The 19251-nt window shown below is 37.6% G+C and overlaps 1 protein-coding gene across 1 annotated transcript in view; it reads right to left on the bottom strand.

The window, feature by feature from the left end:
- LOC138159013 (phospholipid-transporting ATPase ABCA3-like) overlaps window positions 1-19251 on the bottom strand; it is a 189955-nt gene that overhangs the window by 36918 nt on the left and 133786 nt on the right. The window contains exons 19-21 of the mRNA XM_069085363.1: window positions 17441-17654; window positions 8445-8603; window positions 3848-3900 (exon numbers count right to left, since the gene is read on the bottom strand). Of these exons, the coding sequence (XP_068941464.1) occupies window positions 3848-3900; window positions 8445-8603; window positions 17441-17654 (426 nt within the window). The remainder of the gene's footprint in view (window positions 1-3847; window positions 3901-8444; window positions 8604-17440; window positions 17655-19251) is intronic.

Raw genomic sequence — 19251 nt, forward strand, 5'->3', positions numbered from 1 at the left:
TTCTTCTTGTACCTGGTTCGAACAGAGTTTCCCCACTGACCTTTTACTTTCTCCTTGGTGTTTGTGGGTTGAGAAGTCTGGAAACTGCCACAGTTGCCAGTGATTCACTCCCCTGAAGTTTGCTCCAGCCTGTCTGTGCTTGGGGTTTATGCCATCATGGCCCATGCAGGACTGCACTCTCCCCTGAGCCCCCTGCAATAGACCCTTCCTGTTGCCCTGCCAGGCTGCCTTCAGCAGGAGATTTGTTTCTCTCTGTCACTTTGTGGGTTCTATAGCACTAAAATTTGTTTAGAGTCATTTTTTACTGGTATTGGAGATGGTTGGAGTGGGAGGTCAAGCAAGTTCCTGCTTTTAATCCACCATCCTGGCTCCACTGGATTAATATTTTAAAATATATAAATTGCTCAAATTAACAGAAGAAGAAATAGAATACTAAAATAATCCTTATGTTAGAAAAAGAAATTGAAATATCTATCAATGAGCTCCCTAAGGGAAAAATCATGAGGACCAGATGGATTCACAAGTGAATTGTACCAAACATTTAAAGAACAATTAATTCTAATACTACATAGGCTATCTGAGTCTTACCAAATTCCTTCTATGACACAAATATGATGGTAAGTCATAAACCATAAAGACCTAAAATAGAGAAAGAAAACTATAGAACAATTTTCTTCACCAGGTGGGATTTATACCAAAAATACAGGGCTGGTTGAACATTAAGAAAACTAATAAGAAGTCATATCAATAACAAAAATAATTAAAAATATGATTATGTTGATTGTTCTTGACAAAATACAATACCAATTGCTATTAAAAATACTAGAAAGTACAGGAATAAATGAACCATTCCTTAAAATGATAAGTAGTATCTATCTAAAACCAAGAGAAAGCATTATCTATAATTGGGATAAACTAGAAACCTTCATATTAAGATCAGGGGTGAAGCAAGGATGTTCACTATCACCACTATTTTTCAATATTTTTTATTAGAAATTTACCTATAATAATAAAACAAGAAAAAGAAATTGAAGGAACAAGAATAGGCAACATGTTTACAAAACTATCATTCTTTTCAGACCATATGATTGTATATTTAGAGAATCCCAGAAAATCAACTAAAAAGTAGTTGAAAAAAATTAACTTTTAGCAAAGTTGCAGGATATAAAATAAACCCACATAATTTATCATTCTTTCTATTAGCAACAAAATCCAGTAGGAAAAGAAAGTAAAATTCCATTTGAAATGAAGGTAGACATTATAAAATACTTGGTGGATCTGCCTGCCAAAACAAACCTAAGAACTATATGAACACAATTACAAAATACTTTTCACACAAAGAAAGACAGGTTTAAACAACTGGAGAAATATTAATTGCTTATGGCAAGGCCAAACCAAAATCACAAAAAAGAGAATTCTACTTAAATTAATTTACTTATTCAGTGCCATACTAATTAAATTACCAAAGAATAATTTCATAGTGCTAGAAAAAGTAATAAAATTCATCTGAAAAAATAAAAGATCAAGATAGAATATATAGGGAATCAGTGGGGAAAAAAAATGTGAAGGAGATTATCTAGCTGTACCAGATTTCAAACTACATTACAAAGTGGTAATCATCGAAACAATCTGTTACTAAAAAACAGAGTGCTAGATAGGTGAAGTGCATAATATACTGAAGTAAATGACCCCAGTAAGCTAGTGTTTGATAAGCCCAAAGATCCAAGCTTTTAGAATAAGAACTCACTATATGACAAAAATTTCTGGGAAAACTGGAAAGCAGTCTGGTAGAAATGAGGGATAGAGCAATATCTCATACTGTATATCAATATAAGGTCAAAATAGGTACATGATTTAGTCATAAAGTGTGATATCATAAACAAATTAGGGGTGCACAAGAAAATTACCTCTTTAGATCTATAGATAAGGGAAGAATTCATGACTAAATAAGAGGTAGAGAGGATCACGAGAAGTAAAATGGATAATTTTGATTAGATGAAATTAAGAAGTTTTTACACAGACAAAAACAATTCAGCCAAAATTAGAAGGAAAATAGGAAACTGGGAGAAAAATTGTAAATCAAATTTTTCTGATAAAGGCCTTATTTCTCAAATGTATAAGGAACTGAATCAAATTTATAAAAATTAGAGCTATTCACCAATTGATAAATAGTCAAAGAATATGAATGGGCAGTTTTTAGAAGAAAAAATAAAAGGTTATCAGTAGTTACATGAAAAATGCCCTAAATCACTATGGATTAGCAAAATGCAAATTAAAACAACTATGTGTACCACTTTACACCTAACAGAATGAATAACATAACAGAAAAGGGAAATGGCAAATGCTGGAGGGGATGTGGAAAAATAGAGACATTAATGTATTGTCAGTGAGTTGTAAACTGGTCCCACCATTCTAGAGAAAAATTTGGAACTGTGCCCAAAGGGTTAGAAAACTGGGCTTACCTTTTGACTCAGTACTACCATGACTAAAGAGATTAAAGAAAAGGGGAAAGGACCTTTGTATACCAAAGTATTTCATGACAGTTCTTTTTAGTTGGCAAAGAATTTGAAATGGAGGGGATGTGCCCATCAAATGGGGAATGGTTGAATAAGTTGTGGTATAAAGTTGTGATAGAATACTATTGTGCTATAAGAAATGAAGAGAGGGATGGTTTCAGGAAAACCTGGGAAGACTTATATAAACTGATGAAAATTTAAGTGAGCAGAACCAGAAGATTGTATATAGTAACGGCAATATTGTAACAGTGGTCAACTGTGAAATACTTGATTAAAGAGAATTCCAAAGGACCCATGATGAAAAATGTTATCTATCTCCAAAGAGAGAACTGATGAACTCCAAGTGCAGATTGACGCATACTTTTTTCACTTCATTTTTTTGGTCTTTTTTTTCCCCATCATGGCTAATATAGAAATATATATTTTGCATGACTTCATATGTCTAATGGGTATCACATTGCTTGTCTTCTTAATGGTTTGGAGGGAGGGAGAGGATTTGAAACTTGAGATTGAAAAAACTGAATTTTAAAAGCAAGTAATAAATAAACCTTATGATCCTCTGAGTTTCAGGGAACCAATGGAAAACTTGTTTGTTTGTTTGTTTTGTGGGCAGATTAGTAAGCAAAGAAGTTGGGATGAAAAAAATGAAAGGTAAATTTTGGAAAGCATCCTACAAACATGAGCCACCATTGCAGGCTAGAATTGTGCTGACATCGACAGAATCAGTATCTTTTTCTGATTTAAACCTATAACTTCATATAGTTGGTATGCTTTGTGACCAGTCACTCACCAAATTTGGTTTCCATATTTGGTAGATCTTGGGAAGGAAACGATTGAAAAAATTTCTCATGTTCCAGGAGTATATCTCAATGAAAAAAAGCATGAAGAGAAAAACAAAACCTGAAACAGTCATGGCAGTCAAAAATGTCCCGATCCCTTTACTGCTCATTTTGTAGACATTACCACCTGTGAATGGCAAAAAGAGACGATGCCCTGCCTTTTTATTTACTGTTTTTAAAAAGGTTTCCAATCATCAATACACTGTGCCTTCCCCCTCCCCACCTTAGGTTTTCTTGTGTTGTTTTAAGCTGTGAGCAGATTAATGACTAAGTTGAATATGCATGAAGAACATTAAAATAAAAGACAATAAAATTAATGAAAATATCTAATAATATATGCAATCATTCTTAAATGATTATCAGATATATTCCTTCCTATGGTTTGAATGTGAATCTCTGTTTCTGCCTTTAAGGTTTTTAGTAGATTAATGTAGTTAATCTGTTCTCCCCAGATGTATACAGCTCAATGAAAACATGGCGTCAGTTGCTCACCTTTTGGTAGAAAATCAGACACTGAGGGTCCCCATTACTACTCAGCAACATTTCTAAAAGAGTTGATGTACTTTACCATCTTAAGAACAACATATTCCTTTTTCCCTATAACCTCTGTGACCACTTTGAATTTACCTTGTATTTTCTGAAACTTTAGAAAATTTTCTCTGGTTGAGGAAATGCCTTCTACACTAACAATGGGCCCTGATGTTGGATGCTCCAGACCTTCTCTATTGGATCCTCTCCTCCCTGCTCTGTCCTGGTCTTCTTCCTACCTGTTTAAAGAATCCTTCTGTATCCTTTGTTGGTTTTTTTTTTTCTTGTCTGTATAAAGTCATATATTCCAGGGCCCCATCTTGAGCTTTCTTCTCTTACACCTCTAAAATCTTTTTCTTAGTGATCTTATAGATCCAGTTCACATGAATTCAACCAATATAGCTATGTAGATGACTGTTAGATCTACACATTGAGACTACATTTTTCTCTTGAACTATACAATCCCACATCTTCAACTGCCTGTTGGACTTTTCCACATGGACATCACACAGGAATCTTATACTGAATTATTTCTAAAATGGAACTCATTATCTTTTCCCCCAACCCATCCCTCCTAACTTCCATATTTCTGAGTCCATCTTAGACTCTCAGACTTCTCTTAGACTAAGTCTTGATTTCTCAGTAGTTCTTTGAGAAACACGTATGCTTTAATTCATGTGACTTATTTTCCTAATGTAGGAGGAGCAACCACAATGCCATAGGGAAGGCAATATGACATTTTTGATTGCCCAAATGTTGCTTCTCTCTTTTTTTTGCAGTATGTATTTTTTTTTTAGTTTACATCATTCATTTCCACAAGATTTTGAGTTACAAATTTTCTCCCCATTTTTCCCCTACCCACCACCCCAAAACAGAGATCCCACTGAATATCCCCTCCCCCAATCTGCTCTCTCCTATATCTTCTCCCATTCCCCCTCCGATTTTCCTGTAGGGCATGGTGGATCTCTATGCCCCAGTGCCTGTGTATCTTATTTCCTATTTACAAGTAAAATTAATAATAACAAAATATATATTTTAAACATTTGAATTCCAGATTCTTTCATGTCCTCCCTCATCACCCACCCTTACTGGGAAGATAAGGAGTTTATTATAGGTTGTACATGTATAGCTATGAAAAACATTTCCATAGTGGATATATTGTGAAAGACTGACCATATTTCCCTCCATCCTATCCCACTCGCCACTTGTTCTATTCTCTACTTTGATCCTGTCCCTTTTCAAAAGTGGGTGCTTCCAACTTCCCTCCTCCCCATCTTGCCCTCCCTTCCATCATTCCCCCTATCATTCCCTTTCCCCCTACTCATAGGATTAGAAACCCTATTTAGTGTGTATATCATTCCCTCCCTAAGCCAAATTCATTGAGAATCATGTTGACTCATTCCCTTTTGCCTTCCTGTTCTTCCCCTCCATTGTAACAGTTTTCCCTTGCTTCTTCTATATGAGATAGTTTACCCCATTCTGTCTTTCCCCATCTCGTGTCATTATATTCCTCTCTCACCTCTTAATTTCACCTTTTAAGTATCATCCCTTCCTATTCAACTGGTCCTGTGCCCTCTATGTATACCTGTAAACATATATACACATATTCACATATGTATCCATATGCCATATGCCCTCCTATACACACACACACACACACATACACATACACATTTCTATTCCCTTCAACTATTCTCATACTGAGAAAAGTTTCATAAGTTACAATGATCATTTTTCCATGTAGGAATGTAAGTAGTTCAACTTTGATAAGTTCCTTATTATTTCTTTTCCCTGTTTACCTTCTCATGCTTCCCTTGCTTCTTGTATCTGAATGTCAAATTTTCTATTCAACTCTGGTTTTTTTTCATCAAGGATGCTTGAAAATCCTCTATTCCACTGAATGACCACATTTTCCTCTGAAACATGATACTCATTTTTGCTGGGTAGGTGATTCTTCGTTTTAATCCAAGCTCCTTTGACCTCTGGAATATCATATTCCAAGCCCTTCTATCCCTCAATGTAGAAACTGCCAGATCCTGTGTTATCCTGATTGTGTTTCCACAATATTCAAATTGTTTCTTCCTGGCTGCTTGTGATATTTTCTCCTTGATGTGGGAATTCTGGAACCTGGCTGTGATATTCCTAGGAGTTTTCTTTTGGGGATCTTTTTCAAGAGGTGGATTCTTTCAACCTCTATTTTGCCCTCTGGTTCTAAAACATCAAGGCAATTTTCCTTGATGATATCTTAGAGGATGATTTCTAGGTTCTTTTTTTGATCATGGATTTCAGGTAGTCCCATAATTTTAAAATTATCTTTCTTGGATCTATTTTCCAGGTCAGTACTTTTTCCAATGAGATATTTCACATTGCCTTCTATTTTTTCACTTGTTTGGATCTGTTTAATAGTATCTTGATTTCTCATAAAGTCACTAGATTCCATTTGCTCCAATCTAATTCTGAAGGAATGATTCTCCTCAGGGAGCTTTTGAGATTCTTTTTCCATCTGGTAAATTCAGCTTTTTAAGGCATTCTTTTTCTCATTGGCTTTTTGAGCCTCTTTTGCCATTTGAGTTAGTCTATTTTTTAAGGTGTTATTTTCTTTAGTCAGGTTGTTGACTCTCATTTTATAATTTTCTTGCATCATTCTCATTTCTCTTCCCAATTTTTCCCCCACTTCTCTTATTTGGTTTTCAAAATCCTTTTTAAGCTCCTCTATGGCCTGTAAGCAGGTTATTCTTTTCCTGGAAGCTTCTGGTGTGGGAGTTCTTACTTCACTGTCTTCCTCCTGTTCCATGCCTCCATCCTCTTTTTCCCCCAAAAAGGAATCTAGAGTCGGACTGCTGTGCTTGCCTTGCTTCCCTCATTTGCTCATGTTGCCACTCAGTTACTTGTGTTTTGAGATTTTTGTCACATTAGAACTCTGCTACCAGAGGGGGGAGTTTTGTCCCAATCACTGGGGTTTTCTCATTTGCTGGAGCTATTATTTGGGTGCCCTCTCTGAAGCCTCCACACGCTCTGACAAACTGGTTACACACCCCAGGACGTCCATCCTAGACCACAATCCAGATCCAACCAGTTTAAAGCAAGAGCAATTACCCTTCAGACTGGTTGCTTGGTTGCCCTACAATCTGCAGACCAGGAGCTCTGAAGCAGCCATGTGGCAGCAGCTGCATGGCTGCAGTGCCTCAGCAGCTTCTGCCTCCAGGGGGTAAAAGCCTGATCTCACTCATGAACTCCTGTTTCACAAAGTCCACACTGCACTGACCTCTCATTTTGTCTTTGGCATCTCTGGGTTGATAATTCTGGAAAGCTCCACAGCTGCTGGTGATCTGAAGTCCCTGAAGCTAGCAGCTGGTTGTGGCTGCCCTCAGGCTAAAACCTAGGGCTCTACGGGGCTGGGCTTGGCTCCCAATATGCTGCACTGGCCGCTTCCTGCCAGTTGGCCTGCCAGGCTGTCCTCAGCGGGAGGTTAGCTTCTCTATGTCATTTTGTGGGTTTTGTAGCTCCAAAATTTGTTCAAGTTACCTTTTACATGACTTGAGGAGGTAGAATCAGGAGCCCTGCCAAAGTCCTGTTTCTATTTGTCCATCTTGATTCTGCACCCCAAATGTTGCTTCTTGATTAGGCAGGGTTGTACTTTTGACCTAATCCTTTTGGTTACCTGAGCTGCAATCTTTTCTGGGAATCGGCATTCTTCTGGTTCACTCAGATTTACGGCCTAGGGGTCATATGAGACTTTTTGCTTTAACTCACCTCTCCCCCTTCCCATACAGAATCTGTTTTTGCCAATTCTTTTCTCTACTCATATTACAGCTACCCTAGTTCACTATCTCTTTTTCACTTGCCTAGACTATTGTAAGAGTTTCCTAATTAGTTTGACCATATCCAATTTCTCACTTCTCCAAACCATTCTCCATGTAACTGCCAAACTGATATTTTTAAGGCATGCGTACGATCAAGTAATTTTGTCTTAAGGAGCTCCAGTGGCTTCCTATTTCCTCTAGAATAGAATAATATCTGAACACCTTTTTTGTCAGTTAAAACCCTTCACAATGTGTTTCAAGCTATTTTTCCAGATTGATCACATATCAATCCCCTTCACACACTCTATGCTCCAGTTAAACTGGCCTGTTCGTTGTTCATCACTCAGGAAATTCTATTTCTTGCCTCTGTTTCTGTACATAGGCATTTACTCTATGCATAGAACAGCTTCACTGCTGCCCCTTGAAACTCCTCTGTCCCTTCAAGGTTCAGCTCAAGTGCTCTCTCCTACAAGAGGTCTCTCTTGAATCCTTCACTTCAGGGTCCCTGTCCTGGAATCTCTCTTTACTTTGTATACAGCTTGTCTTTAATTGCTTGTGCATATGTCAGTTTCCCACCAGGGTAGTGTAATCTCCTTGAAGATAGGAATCTCTAGAACAAAGCATGTTCCTATGACATAGAGGGAGCTTAATAAATGTTTATTGATTGGTTCTAGTCATTTTCTGTCTTCTGCTGCTAAACATGGAAGACAGGAGAAGAAACAATGCAACTAGGACCTGGAGGAACCAAGGATACTTACTGTACTCATGACAATCATCTGATGTTGTAGCAAGCAAATCACAAAACTCCTTGTTCTTGATAAATTCATGAAGTCCACTAATAGCCATTGCCAAGTTGTAACCAGGAAGGACCAGGAATAAACTGGGCACAGCTGCAGCATATTTACCAAAATCTAATACTATAATGAAAAGAAGATCAATTAGCTTCTCCCAAGGACATATACTCCCTGTGACAATCAGACTAAGTAACATAAGAATTCAGTTATTTCACTTTCTATTTTTCCCCTTACAATTGGTAATATTTGGATTTCTGCTGCCTAAGGTACCTATGAGAAGTATTTGGACCCCTTTCTCTAGTTCTCTTTTTCTTTCTTTTTTGGAGGGGGAAAGGCAGAGCAAGTGTTAAGTGACTTGCCCAAGGTCACATGGCTAGTAAGTGTTAAGGGTCTGAGGCTGGATTTCAACTCAGGTCCTCCTGACTCCGGGGCCAGTGCTCTATTAAATATACTACATCACATAGCTACCCCAGCCCCTTCTCTAGTTCTCAATACCATTTGAGTTTTAGGCAAGGAAATAATGTTGCTAGAGGGCACATATTCTAAGACATACTCATGGGGAGGAGGGAAGAAAATTACATATTTTTTTCATTTTAACAAACTATGAAAACCAATACATCTTCAAGAAAACATATCTACTAATAAGTATATAATATTTCTCTAAAGATAAAGCTGAATTCTCTTAATGACAATTATTATATGGCTAAATAAAAAGCAAGTAAGGAATTTGGTTGAACTTAGACTTACTTGCCTTAAAGGACTTTAAGATTTAATTGACATAGGAGTGGCTAGGTGGCGCAGTGAAAAGAGCACTGGCCCTGGTAGTCAGGAGGACCTGAGTTCAAATCTGGCCTCAGACACTTAACACAAAAACTAGCCATATGACCTTGGGCAAGTCACTTAACCCCAACTGCCCTCCAAAAACCCCCAAAAAAGAAAAGATTTAATTGACATGACTGGCTAGGTCTGACAATCTGTCTGTCAGAGTGACAAGATTTTGAAGTCTCATTGCTTCATCTGGCAAAGGAAGCTAGGATCTGTTAGTGAAGACTAATGAATTTCATCTTGTTTCCACTGAGTGCATAAAAAACCTTCTTGCTTGGAAGAAGAAGGTAAACTTGATTTATTCGATATAACACAGATGCCATGCTGAGAGAAGAGATTTTTGTCCTAATAGATTTTATAGATAGAAGGGACACACACTAAGGATGGTATGGTGGCAATTTTCATTTTAGGAGACCCTTAAATTTTCTTAAGTTTTCTCCCTTAAAATTCATCTTTGAAACAGAAGAGAGAATTTCTAAGGTTTAATCAAGCAGTGTTAAGTACACAATGACAATTTTTTTTTTTTAAATCACTGGAGACAAGGTTTTGCAGGAATAAAATAAATACAACTAGGATAAAATAGGAATCTGCTGGGGAAAATTCTGAATCAAATATCTCTTTTAAGGATCTAATACACAAGCTATATAGACAACTAACACAAATACATATATATACATATACAAACACAAATATGCATATCCACATGCCTACATACATATACAGTATATGTGTATACATACACAGATATGTGCATATGTGTACATACACACACTTTTGCATATATGCTAAGTACTTAGTTATTTATGTTATCTCAACCCACTAGAATGTGAGCTCCCTGAGTCTGAGGACTATTTTTACTTTTTTACAATGCTTTGCACATAATAAGCACTTAATAAATGTTTGTTGACTTGTTACCTAATCGTCAAGGTAGGAGAAGATATGTAGAACATGGGAATTAAATCTAGCCATAAGACTTTTGACTGGATGAACTAAGTCCCAAGGAAACAAAATAAGTCAAGGGGGACTCAGTGATGAAAGAATAGGTCATCGGAAGAGTGGCCAAGACCACATTCCAAGATCAAGAGAGGACAGAGAGTAATTTTTTCTTTCATTTTCAATTTTTACTTTAAATCTCAAAATCTGCCAGATACCACCAAGGAATTCCATGTGGAATGAATTTCCTCCTCACTTCTGCTTTTTAGGATTCTTAGGTTCCTTTAAGGACCACAGACACCCTAGGCCTTTCCTGATCCTCGTCTTCTCTTCCCAGTTATTAGTGCTTTTCTTTGCATTTACTTATATGTGCATATGTTATATCCCTGAACAGAATCCAAGCTTCAGGAACTCTCTTTTGTGTTTCTCCCCTGAGTCCTTAGGATGATGCTTTCTGGGCAGCAGACACTTTAGCTGGCTGAGGTGAGAGGCAGGATAGTGTATTGGAAAGGCAGTAGGGAATCTGATTTCAAGTCTTCCCTCAGGTGCACACTGTGTGACCATGAGAAAGTCTCTTAGCTGTTCAGAACCTGTTAAATATCTGCAGTACCTGCTTCACAGGATTGTGAGAAGAATGCTTTTCAGTCCTTAAAGTACCAGGCAGGGTGTCCCCAAAGTTTGGGTGTGGTTTGAAAGCTAGACCACACCCCCAGGGAATATATAGTATAATAGTAACTCACCCACATAGTAACACTAATAATGCCGACAACTAACACTTATATAGAACTTTAAGGTTCACAAGGTACTTTACAAATTTCATCTGATTTAAGCCTCATGACAACCATGAGAGGGTTGTTATTATTACCCCTATTTTATATATGAGAAAACCAAAGCAAATAAAGGTTAAGTGACCTGTGCAGGGTTACACAACAATTAAGTGTCTCAGGCTACATCTGAATGTTTGTCTTCCAGATTCCGTGTCCAGTGTTCTATTCACTGAGCCACCAAGCTGTTTCTTTAACCATTTAAGTATGAGTTACTATTGTCTCTCACTACCATTTGTTGTGAAGGCTACAGGGCCTCATGGTTGGAATGAACTCCTTTCTTATGTCCACTTATCAAAAGGTTTATCTTTCTTCAAGGATGAGCTCAGGGAATGCTTCTTTTTTGAGTCTTTCTATGATTCCCCCAGCTAGAATTATCCTTTCTCTGCTCTAGTTTTCCTAAAAAGCACTTTTGTCTGGATCTTTCCTTTGCCCCCATCAGACTATACTTTGGATTATGCTCATTTAGAGACTTTTGTTTATGTACTAGAAGAATTTTTGCTTCTCAGAGGGCAGGCCTCCTCTGCCTTCTCTTCTCCTCGGAGAACCCAGGTCTCCTGACTCCTATTCCAAAGCATAATACTATTTGACTGATAATGGGGTAGGCACATGGCAATAAATACTGTCTAGGACACAAAATGAATGCTGCTTCCAGATGCAGTGTATTCAAGTGTGTGTGGGTAAAAGTTTAAACAATGTGATCTTGGGAGGAGGGGGAGGAAGGGGAAATGTATATAAAACATACTTTTTAGGGCAAGCATATCATAGGAATCAATGAAAAAAAATGAGAAGGAAGGGAACCTAGCAGCACCAGATATCAAAAACTATGCTATAAAGTTGTAATTGTCAAAACAATTTGGTACTGGGTAAGAAATAGGAAGGTTACTTAGCGGAACAGATTAGGTATATCATATACAGGAAAAAAAAATGGGAATTGTAATAGGATAAGAACTTACTATTCAACAAAAATTGTTGAGAAAACCGGAAAGCAGTCTGATAGAAACTATGTATAGACCAATATTTCCTACCATATACTAAGCTAAACTCAAAATTAGTTAATGATTAAGACATAAGGTAACAGCATAAGAAAATTAGTGGAGTTTGGAAGAAATTATCTGTCAGATCCATGGATAAGGGAAGAGTTCATGAACAAACAGGAGATAGAGAGCTTCATAGGAAGTAAAACGGATAATTTTTAATTTCATAAAATTCTTTTTTACAGTCAAAACCAATTTAGCTAAAATTTAGAAGAGAAGCAAGAGATTGGTAAAAAAAAATATCTGAAGCAAGTTTTTCTGATAAAGGTCTTATTTTTAAGATACATAAGAACTGAATCAAATTTATAAGAATAAGAGCCATTCTCTATTTGATAAATTGTTAAAAGGATATAAATAGGCAGTTGTCAGAAGAAAATCTATTGATACATAAAAAATGCTCTAAATCATGAATAATTAGAGAAATGCAAATTAAAACAACTCCAAACACCTCATATTCACCAGATTGGCTAAAATGATAAAAAAGAAAATGACACATGTTGGAAGGCATGTGGGGAAAATCAGGTACAATAATGTACTATCAGTAGAGCAATGAACTAGGCTAACCACTGTGGAAAACAAATGGGAACTATGCCCTAAAGCTATTGAACTGTGTATACCTTTTTCATCCGAAAAAAAAAAATGCTACTAGATCTATATCCCAAAGAAATTAAAGAGGAAAAGCAATGTGATGTACAAAAACACATTCATAATTGCTCTTTCCATGGTGACAAATAACTGGAAGATGAGGGAGTTCCTATCAATTTGGTGAATGGGTGAACAAATTATGGTATATGAATGTGATGGAATACGATTGTGCTGTAAGAAATGATGAAGGAGATGGTTTCAAAAAAGTCTAGGAAAGTTTTCATTAACTGATGCAAAATAAAGTGGGCAGAACCAGGAGAACAATTAATACATTAAACAGTATTGTAAAGACCATGAAATTTGAAGGACTTATGAAATCTGATCAATATAGCACCAAACATAATTCTAGAGGAATCAGGATGAAACACACTATCCACCTCCAGATAGAGAAGTGATGGACTCAGGGCAAAGATGGAAGCATATAGGTATACATACATAAACATCTATACATTTATTTATTTACATAACTGTAACAGGTTTTGTTTTTGTTTTTGTTTTTCTCTCGGTAGAGGGGATAGAGGAAATGGAAAATCTCGAACTGAAAATAAAATAAAATTGAATCTTTTTTCAAAAGGAGGAGGCTAGACTCCCGTAAATGATTTCAGCTCATAAGCCCAGGCAAAGTTATCATAGAGTTCTTTCACATGCTGGGATATGATTATTGAGCCAGAGTCAGAAACCTTCAAAGCAATAATTATAGAAAACAGTGGAATGCCACAGAACTAAAGAACAAAATGTCTCAATTTTCAAAAAAGGAGAGAGAATGGAGTCTATACTCTACTGTCCAGTGAGCATGACTTTGATCCTGGCAAAACTGCAGAACATATTAAAGACATTATTGAATATTCAGGAAAGGAAGCAGTGAATACAAAGACAACACAGCCCTACCAAGTCACTCCCGATTTAACTCATTTTCTTTCTTCCACAGTGCTACTGGACTGATACTGATATAGCTTTATGTTTCTCTTTCCCATATTCTCAGGGACATTCTAGAGGAAGAAGAGCTATACTCTGGGGCAGGTAAGTAGTGTAATGGACAGAGTGCTGTGCCTGGAGTTAAGAAGAGTCATCTTCCTGAATGTTAATCTGGCCTCAGATACGAGCTGTGTGACCCTAGGAAGTCACTTGACCCTGTTTGCCTCAGTTGCCTCATCAGTAAAAGGAGACAGAGGAGGAAATGGCAAACCACTCCAGTATCTTTGCCAAGAAAACCCCAAATAGGGTCATAAAGAGTTGGACGTGACTGAAATGACGAAAAAAGAACAGGCTACACTACAGGTGCATTCAGAAACAGCTGAATGATCTGACCCAAAGAGCAGTTGCTAGTGGGTCCCTCTGTCAACTTGGAAGAAGACCTTTAATGGAGTGTCCCAGGAATTTGTCTTTGACCCTAGGCAGTTTAAAATGATCAATTACTTACATAAAAGACATAGATGATATGCTTACCAAATGTTCAAATGATAGAAAGTAGAGAGGGTTGGCTAACTAAAAGGATGTGACAGAGGAAGAATCCAAAAGTTTTAAACAATTTACAAAGTTGTGTCAAATTTAATTCAATTTAATTTAAAACAATCAAGTGTAAAGTCCTAACCTTAGGTTAAAAAAAAAATCACTTTCTAAAGTTCAAGATGGGGGAGGAGTAACTGGATGAAATTTTATCTGAAAACAATGTGAGAGTTTTAGTATACAAAACTACAAGCTCAACAAGAGTCACTAGTGTAATATGGCACATTACACGAAGTGAATAGGATGTTTTGCTACATTAAGAGAGGCCAGGGGAAGTAATAATCATACTGTTTCCTGACTTTCTCAGACTACACCTGGACATTGATAATCTGGAGACAGCCTACAGGAAAGAGAACAGGAAAGAGAAAGGCTTTGATAGTCCATTATTCTAAGCTTGAGAGCCAGCAAAAGGAGCCATTTTGTGGGAAGAAGACATATTTCCAAAATAAATGGGATATACCATAGAGAAAAGTTTGAAAAAAGTAGTTAAATTTTTTAGTTTTGTTAAAACAGCAATGAAGTTATGACAAGGGTCAGTAGAAGGCCTAGGGTTAGGCTCCAACCTCTTTTCTTCATGTGGCATGGTGATTATACAGCAAACAAAGGTAAGACAGGATGAGCGTTTCACATCTACACACATCTTTTTGGGTAATACTTTTCATAAAGTGTCAACTCTTTTTTGGTAAAGATATTTTCTCATTCCTCTTTCCTAGTGGCTAGAATTCTGCTTTAGGGAAAAAAGAATGAAGTCAACACATTTGACTGGCTCTATAGGGGTGTACAGAAGTATCTTAAAAACAGCATCTGATACACCCTCTGCAACTGGGCTCAGCAGAAAAGGCCAAATGATCTTCAATAGAGGTGGAGGAAAAGGGTCTGGGGAATAATATTAAGATAAAGAAAGAAAATCACATTAATGGTAATCCCTTAGACTGAGAATGAGGATATCAGAAAAGGAAAGATTCCAGTCCTGGGAGATAATATGAGGATTTGTTTAAAAAGGAAGGTTTTCTACCAATAATTAATAGGACAAACCTGTAACCAAGACATTGTAAAGATCTATTTAGTTCTCAGGAGAAAGGGACAGAATGTGCCATTCTTCAGATAATGACACTGCGCTATCCTCTCAAAAGAGGAAAAAAGAGGGAGGAGAAAGAAGGTAGTACAAGCTACCAAGAAAACACAGTTCAGGAACCTTGGATATCCCAAATGAAAAAGAAGAGGAGTTCTAATCTCTCTCCTGGGGGAGAGGGGAGGGGAGGGTTCTGGCTACACTTAGCATTACCATTGAAAGTGTTACCTAGGTCCTTTACATTGAAGTGGGAGACAGCTCCCTGAAAGAGACTGGGGATTGAGTTGGCTGGGGTTCTGTTGTGAAAGTAGGTCCAGGCCTGGATCAGTTAACACCCATGCCTAGAAACAAATCCTCCGGGGGTAAATACATTTAGGGTCAAGAATCCTTCCCATATAATCTTGGCTCTGGAGTCTCCATTGATCTCCCAAACCCTGCAAATATTGGGTCCCTCAACTCTAAAACAAGTCCAGGCCTCTATAAAACAAACCACTGACCCTAGTAATCACATCCCCAGGATATGAGAGGCTCCCGGGGCCAGTGTAGTCATGCAAAACAATTATATTTGCTTAGGATCATTTAGAGACTGTTGACTTCTATCTCTTCTCACAGGCCTTCAGTAAGGCCTATGAATAAAATAATGAAAATGAGATCATGTGAATGTTCTAGATAGGAGACAATGAAAATGCTCTGAACCTGGTAGCAGAGAGTTAAGGAGGGAGAAAGAAGCTTGAAGTAATGGAATGACTGGATTGTGGTTCACCACTTGAGGGATGTTTCCTCTTTAGTAAAAGGAGGAGTTTGGACTGGATACCCAAGGCCTCTTCCAGATTGAAGAGGCTATGATATTAGAGAGAGGAATCTTCTTTCTTCCAACAGGATTTGTCTACGTTCTAGGCTTCTTCCTTCCTGCTAGCAAGAAGGAAATAGAGAACTGGTCCACAGTGTCCTAGTCACTCTGGGAGATGATACACCCTTTCCTTAGGTCAGCTTCCTTGGAAACCCATTGGCCCAAAAGTTTTTCCAAAATTCTGAATTGCCAAAGAGAATATTATTAGAGAAGCTCTGATCCCTTCCCAGCTCTGATGATGTCCGCATTTTCAAAAAAGTTATCATTATCAATAGCATCTCTCCTAGAAAGGCAAAATGGTATAGTAGATAGAGTATTAGAACTGGAGTCAGGCTAACCTGGGTTCAAAGCCTATCTCAGGTATTTATTAGCTGTTCCCTTAAGTTCTCTGAGCCTCAGGCAGCCCTCTTAGACTCTAAGTTACAGATAGGTTGTGATTTGAAAAGATGCAAAATGTTATCACAAGTACTAAAACCACGTTCATTTATTAGCTGATGTTTATAGAGCACATGAGGCTTTTACAAGTCTTTTAAACATATTATCTTATTAATTAAAAGGAGAAACTGTAGATATCATTGTTACCATTTTATCCCTAATTTACAGATTTAGGAACTAAGATTGAGAGGATAAATGACTTGCCCATTTTAAGTGTGAGAAGCAGGACTTAAACCCAGATCTTACTTTCTCCTATAGGCTTCCCTCTTGTGTAAAATAAATTATTTTATTATTAAATTATTTTATAAGTAATCCCAAATGAATTAGCTTCATCAAACTCATCTTGCCCATTTGCATCTTCCATGAAGAATGTGAACAACCTACCTTGCAAGAAATGAAACACACCTTCCCTTCTTTAGGGTTCACAATTGAGAATGATCTCTTGCTCTGCCAGCTGCTTTACTGACTTTGTTATAGCACCCAAGTGAGAAATCCCTTCCAAAAGAAATCCAGTATGGTGAGGAAATTTAGGTAGGGGTAATAACAGCAGTGGAGAAAACACAGTTGCATCACATAAACTTGTCTTTCTAACCCATAAGGGGTAGGTCAGTCAGGCCAAATTTGACCTTCTTGATTGGAAGATTTCCCATAAGCACTGATTTTCACAAGTCCATAACACCTTCTCTGACTAGCATAATTCCTATACCTCAAATTGCTGCTTTTTGACTTGTTAATGACTACATTCTGAAAAAGGGCTCATTTGGGGGTGGTGAGAAGATTGGGGGAGAGACAGCTGAGCAGAGAGGGAGGTGGATCTTGATGCCCTAACTTACCTTTCATTTCTAAAAGGAAGGCAAGTAGGAAAGTGGACCATCCTGAAAAGAAGTTAAATAAGACGAGCTTGGTATAGGCATCAGCACTTCGTAAAAAGAAGAAGCTCATGAGGTACATGAGGGGAATGACGGACCATCCATGCAACACCAAGATCACCAGGATATCCAGAAAGTGACTGTAGAAAGCTTCTATGTTGCAGGCTTTGAACACCACCTAAGATCAAGTACAGGTGCTAGGTTGGGAAGGAGGGAAAGAACATGGTCCATACAACAAGCAAGAAACCAATCCTCAATGCCAAAGAAAGGGCTCATGTCACCTTTAAAAGAGGAAGAGGTATAGAATACCCAACAATGCTCAACACTAAGGAAAGCTAGCTCTAAACTCCCACCCTAGGATCATCTTATTTGTGTTTTTTTTTTAGTGGAATGACTTTTCCTTCGTCAAAAAAGTCACAGAGGGGGAGGAAATCCTTTTGCCAGTGCAGCTATCTATTTACAGGACATTCTAAGAAGCCCACAGAAGATAATCCAATTACTCACCAATAAGTTGGTTTCTACATCAACTGTCCCTGAATAGTGTCATGTTAGGTGACCTGTCCTATTCTATGAAGTCTTTAGAAGGCTCTTTAACCCTGCCCTGGTCATTACCAATTATGTGATCTGGTGGGTAAAGTGACTGCTTTGCACCCTTGCTATGTCAGGAATACTTGCATCTTCATTATTCTTATCCTACATGAAGACTAGACTTGGGAAGTAAGATTTCAAATTCAATATGAGTTAATAGTGTGATGTGATGCAGCCAAGAACAAAACCAAAACCAAAAAAGTCCAACAAAACCAACAAACCCTAATGTGCTCTTAAGTTGAAGCAGTATGTATAATGTGTAATAAAGTAGAATATATGACATATAATAAAGCAGAATATAACGTTCCTAACTAGACAGGTAATAAGCTTATTGTAATTAGGACCATAGGAAGGAAGCACCATTGATTTATAACTGGAGGGAACCTCAGAAGTTACCTAGTTCAACCCCTTTGTTTTTTCAGATGAAGAAACAGAGATCTCACAGATAAGGAAACAGAAACATTAAGATTTAACACTTTTTTTCCAACTCCAAATCTAGCACTTTTCCCACCATAGTAGACTACTGCTACTAAAATAATATACAACCAGTAGAAAGCAATGGGGATGCTTACCCTGAAGAAGAGAACCCTGGCGGGGAGAAGGCTCAGAAGTATTCCCAAATGACATATTCACCTAGGGATATGATATTGCATGGTCTGTGGAAGAGACCACAGAGGTCACAGAGTGTGAATTATTTATTTTAAAGAGGAGGAAACACACCCAGGAAGGTTGATTTGCTTCTAAGATCACATAGGGATTAAGGCTAGAATCAAGATTTTCTGATTCCAATTCCAAATCCAAATCCAAAACCAGAAAAATTAATGTAAAGACCCACAGCATTCCTGAAGCTTTGAAAAATCAGATTCTATTCTTAGCTCAACCACAGACTAGCTCTTGAGGAAAGGAAAATGGGAACAAGCATTTATACAGAACCTACTATGTGCTAGGTATTTTATACATATTATCTCACTGGATAGTTATGATAACCCTGGGAGGTAGATGCTGTTATGAGGAAACTGAGGTAGGAAGAGGTTAAATAACTAACCCAGGGTGGTCACACAGCTAGTAAGTGACTGAGGCTGGATTTGAATTCAGCTTTTCCTGATTTCAGGCACAGTGGATACGCTGTACCCCCTTGCTGCTTCTTGGGAGGCTTCTTGGAAGGCATTGTTCTGGAGAACAATAAC

Source organism: Petaurus breviceps, unplaced genomic scaffold (assembly GCF_028583685.1).
Source record: "Petaurus breviceps papuanus isolate PSGF00001 unplaced genomic scaffold, PetGlider_PUasm1.0 175, whole genome shotgun sequence".
Classification (NCBI taxonomy): domain Eukaryota; kingdom Metazoa; phylum Chordata; class Mammalia; order Diprotodontia; family Petauridae; genus Petaurus; species Petaurus breviceps.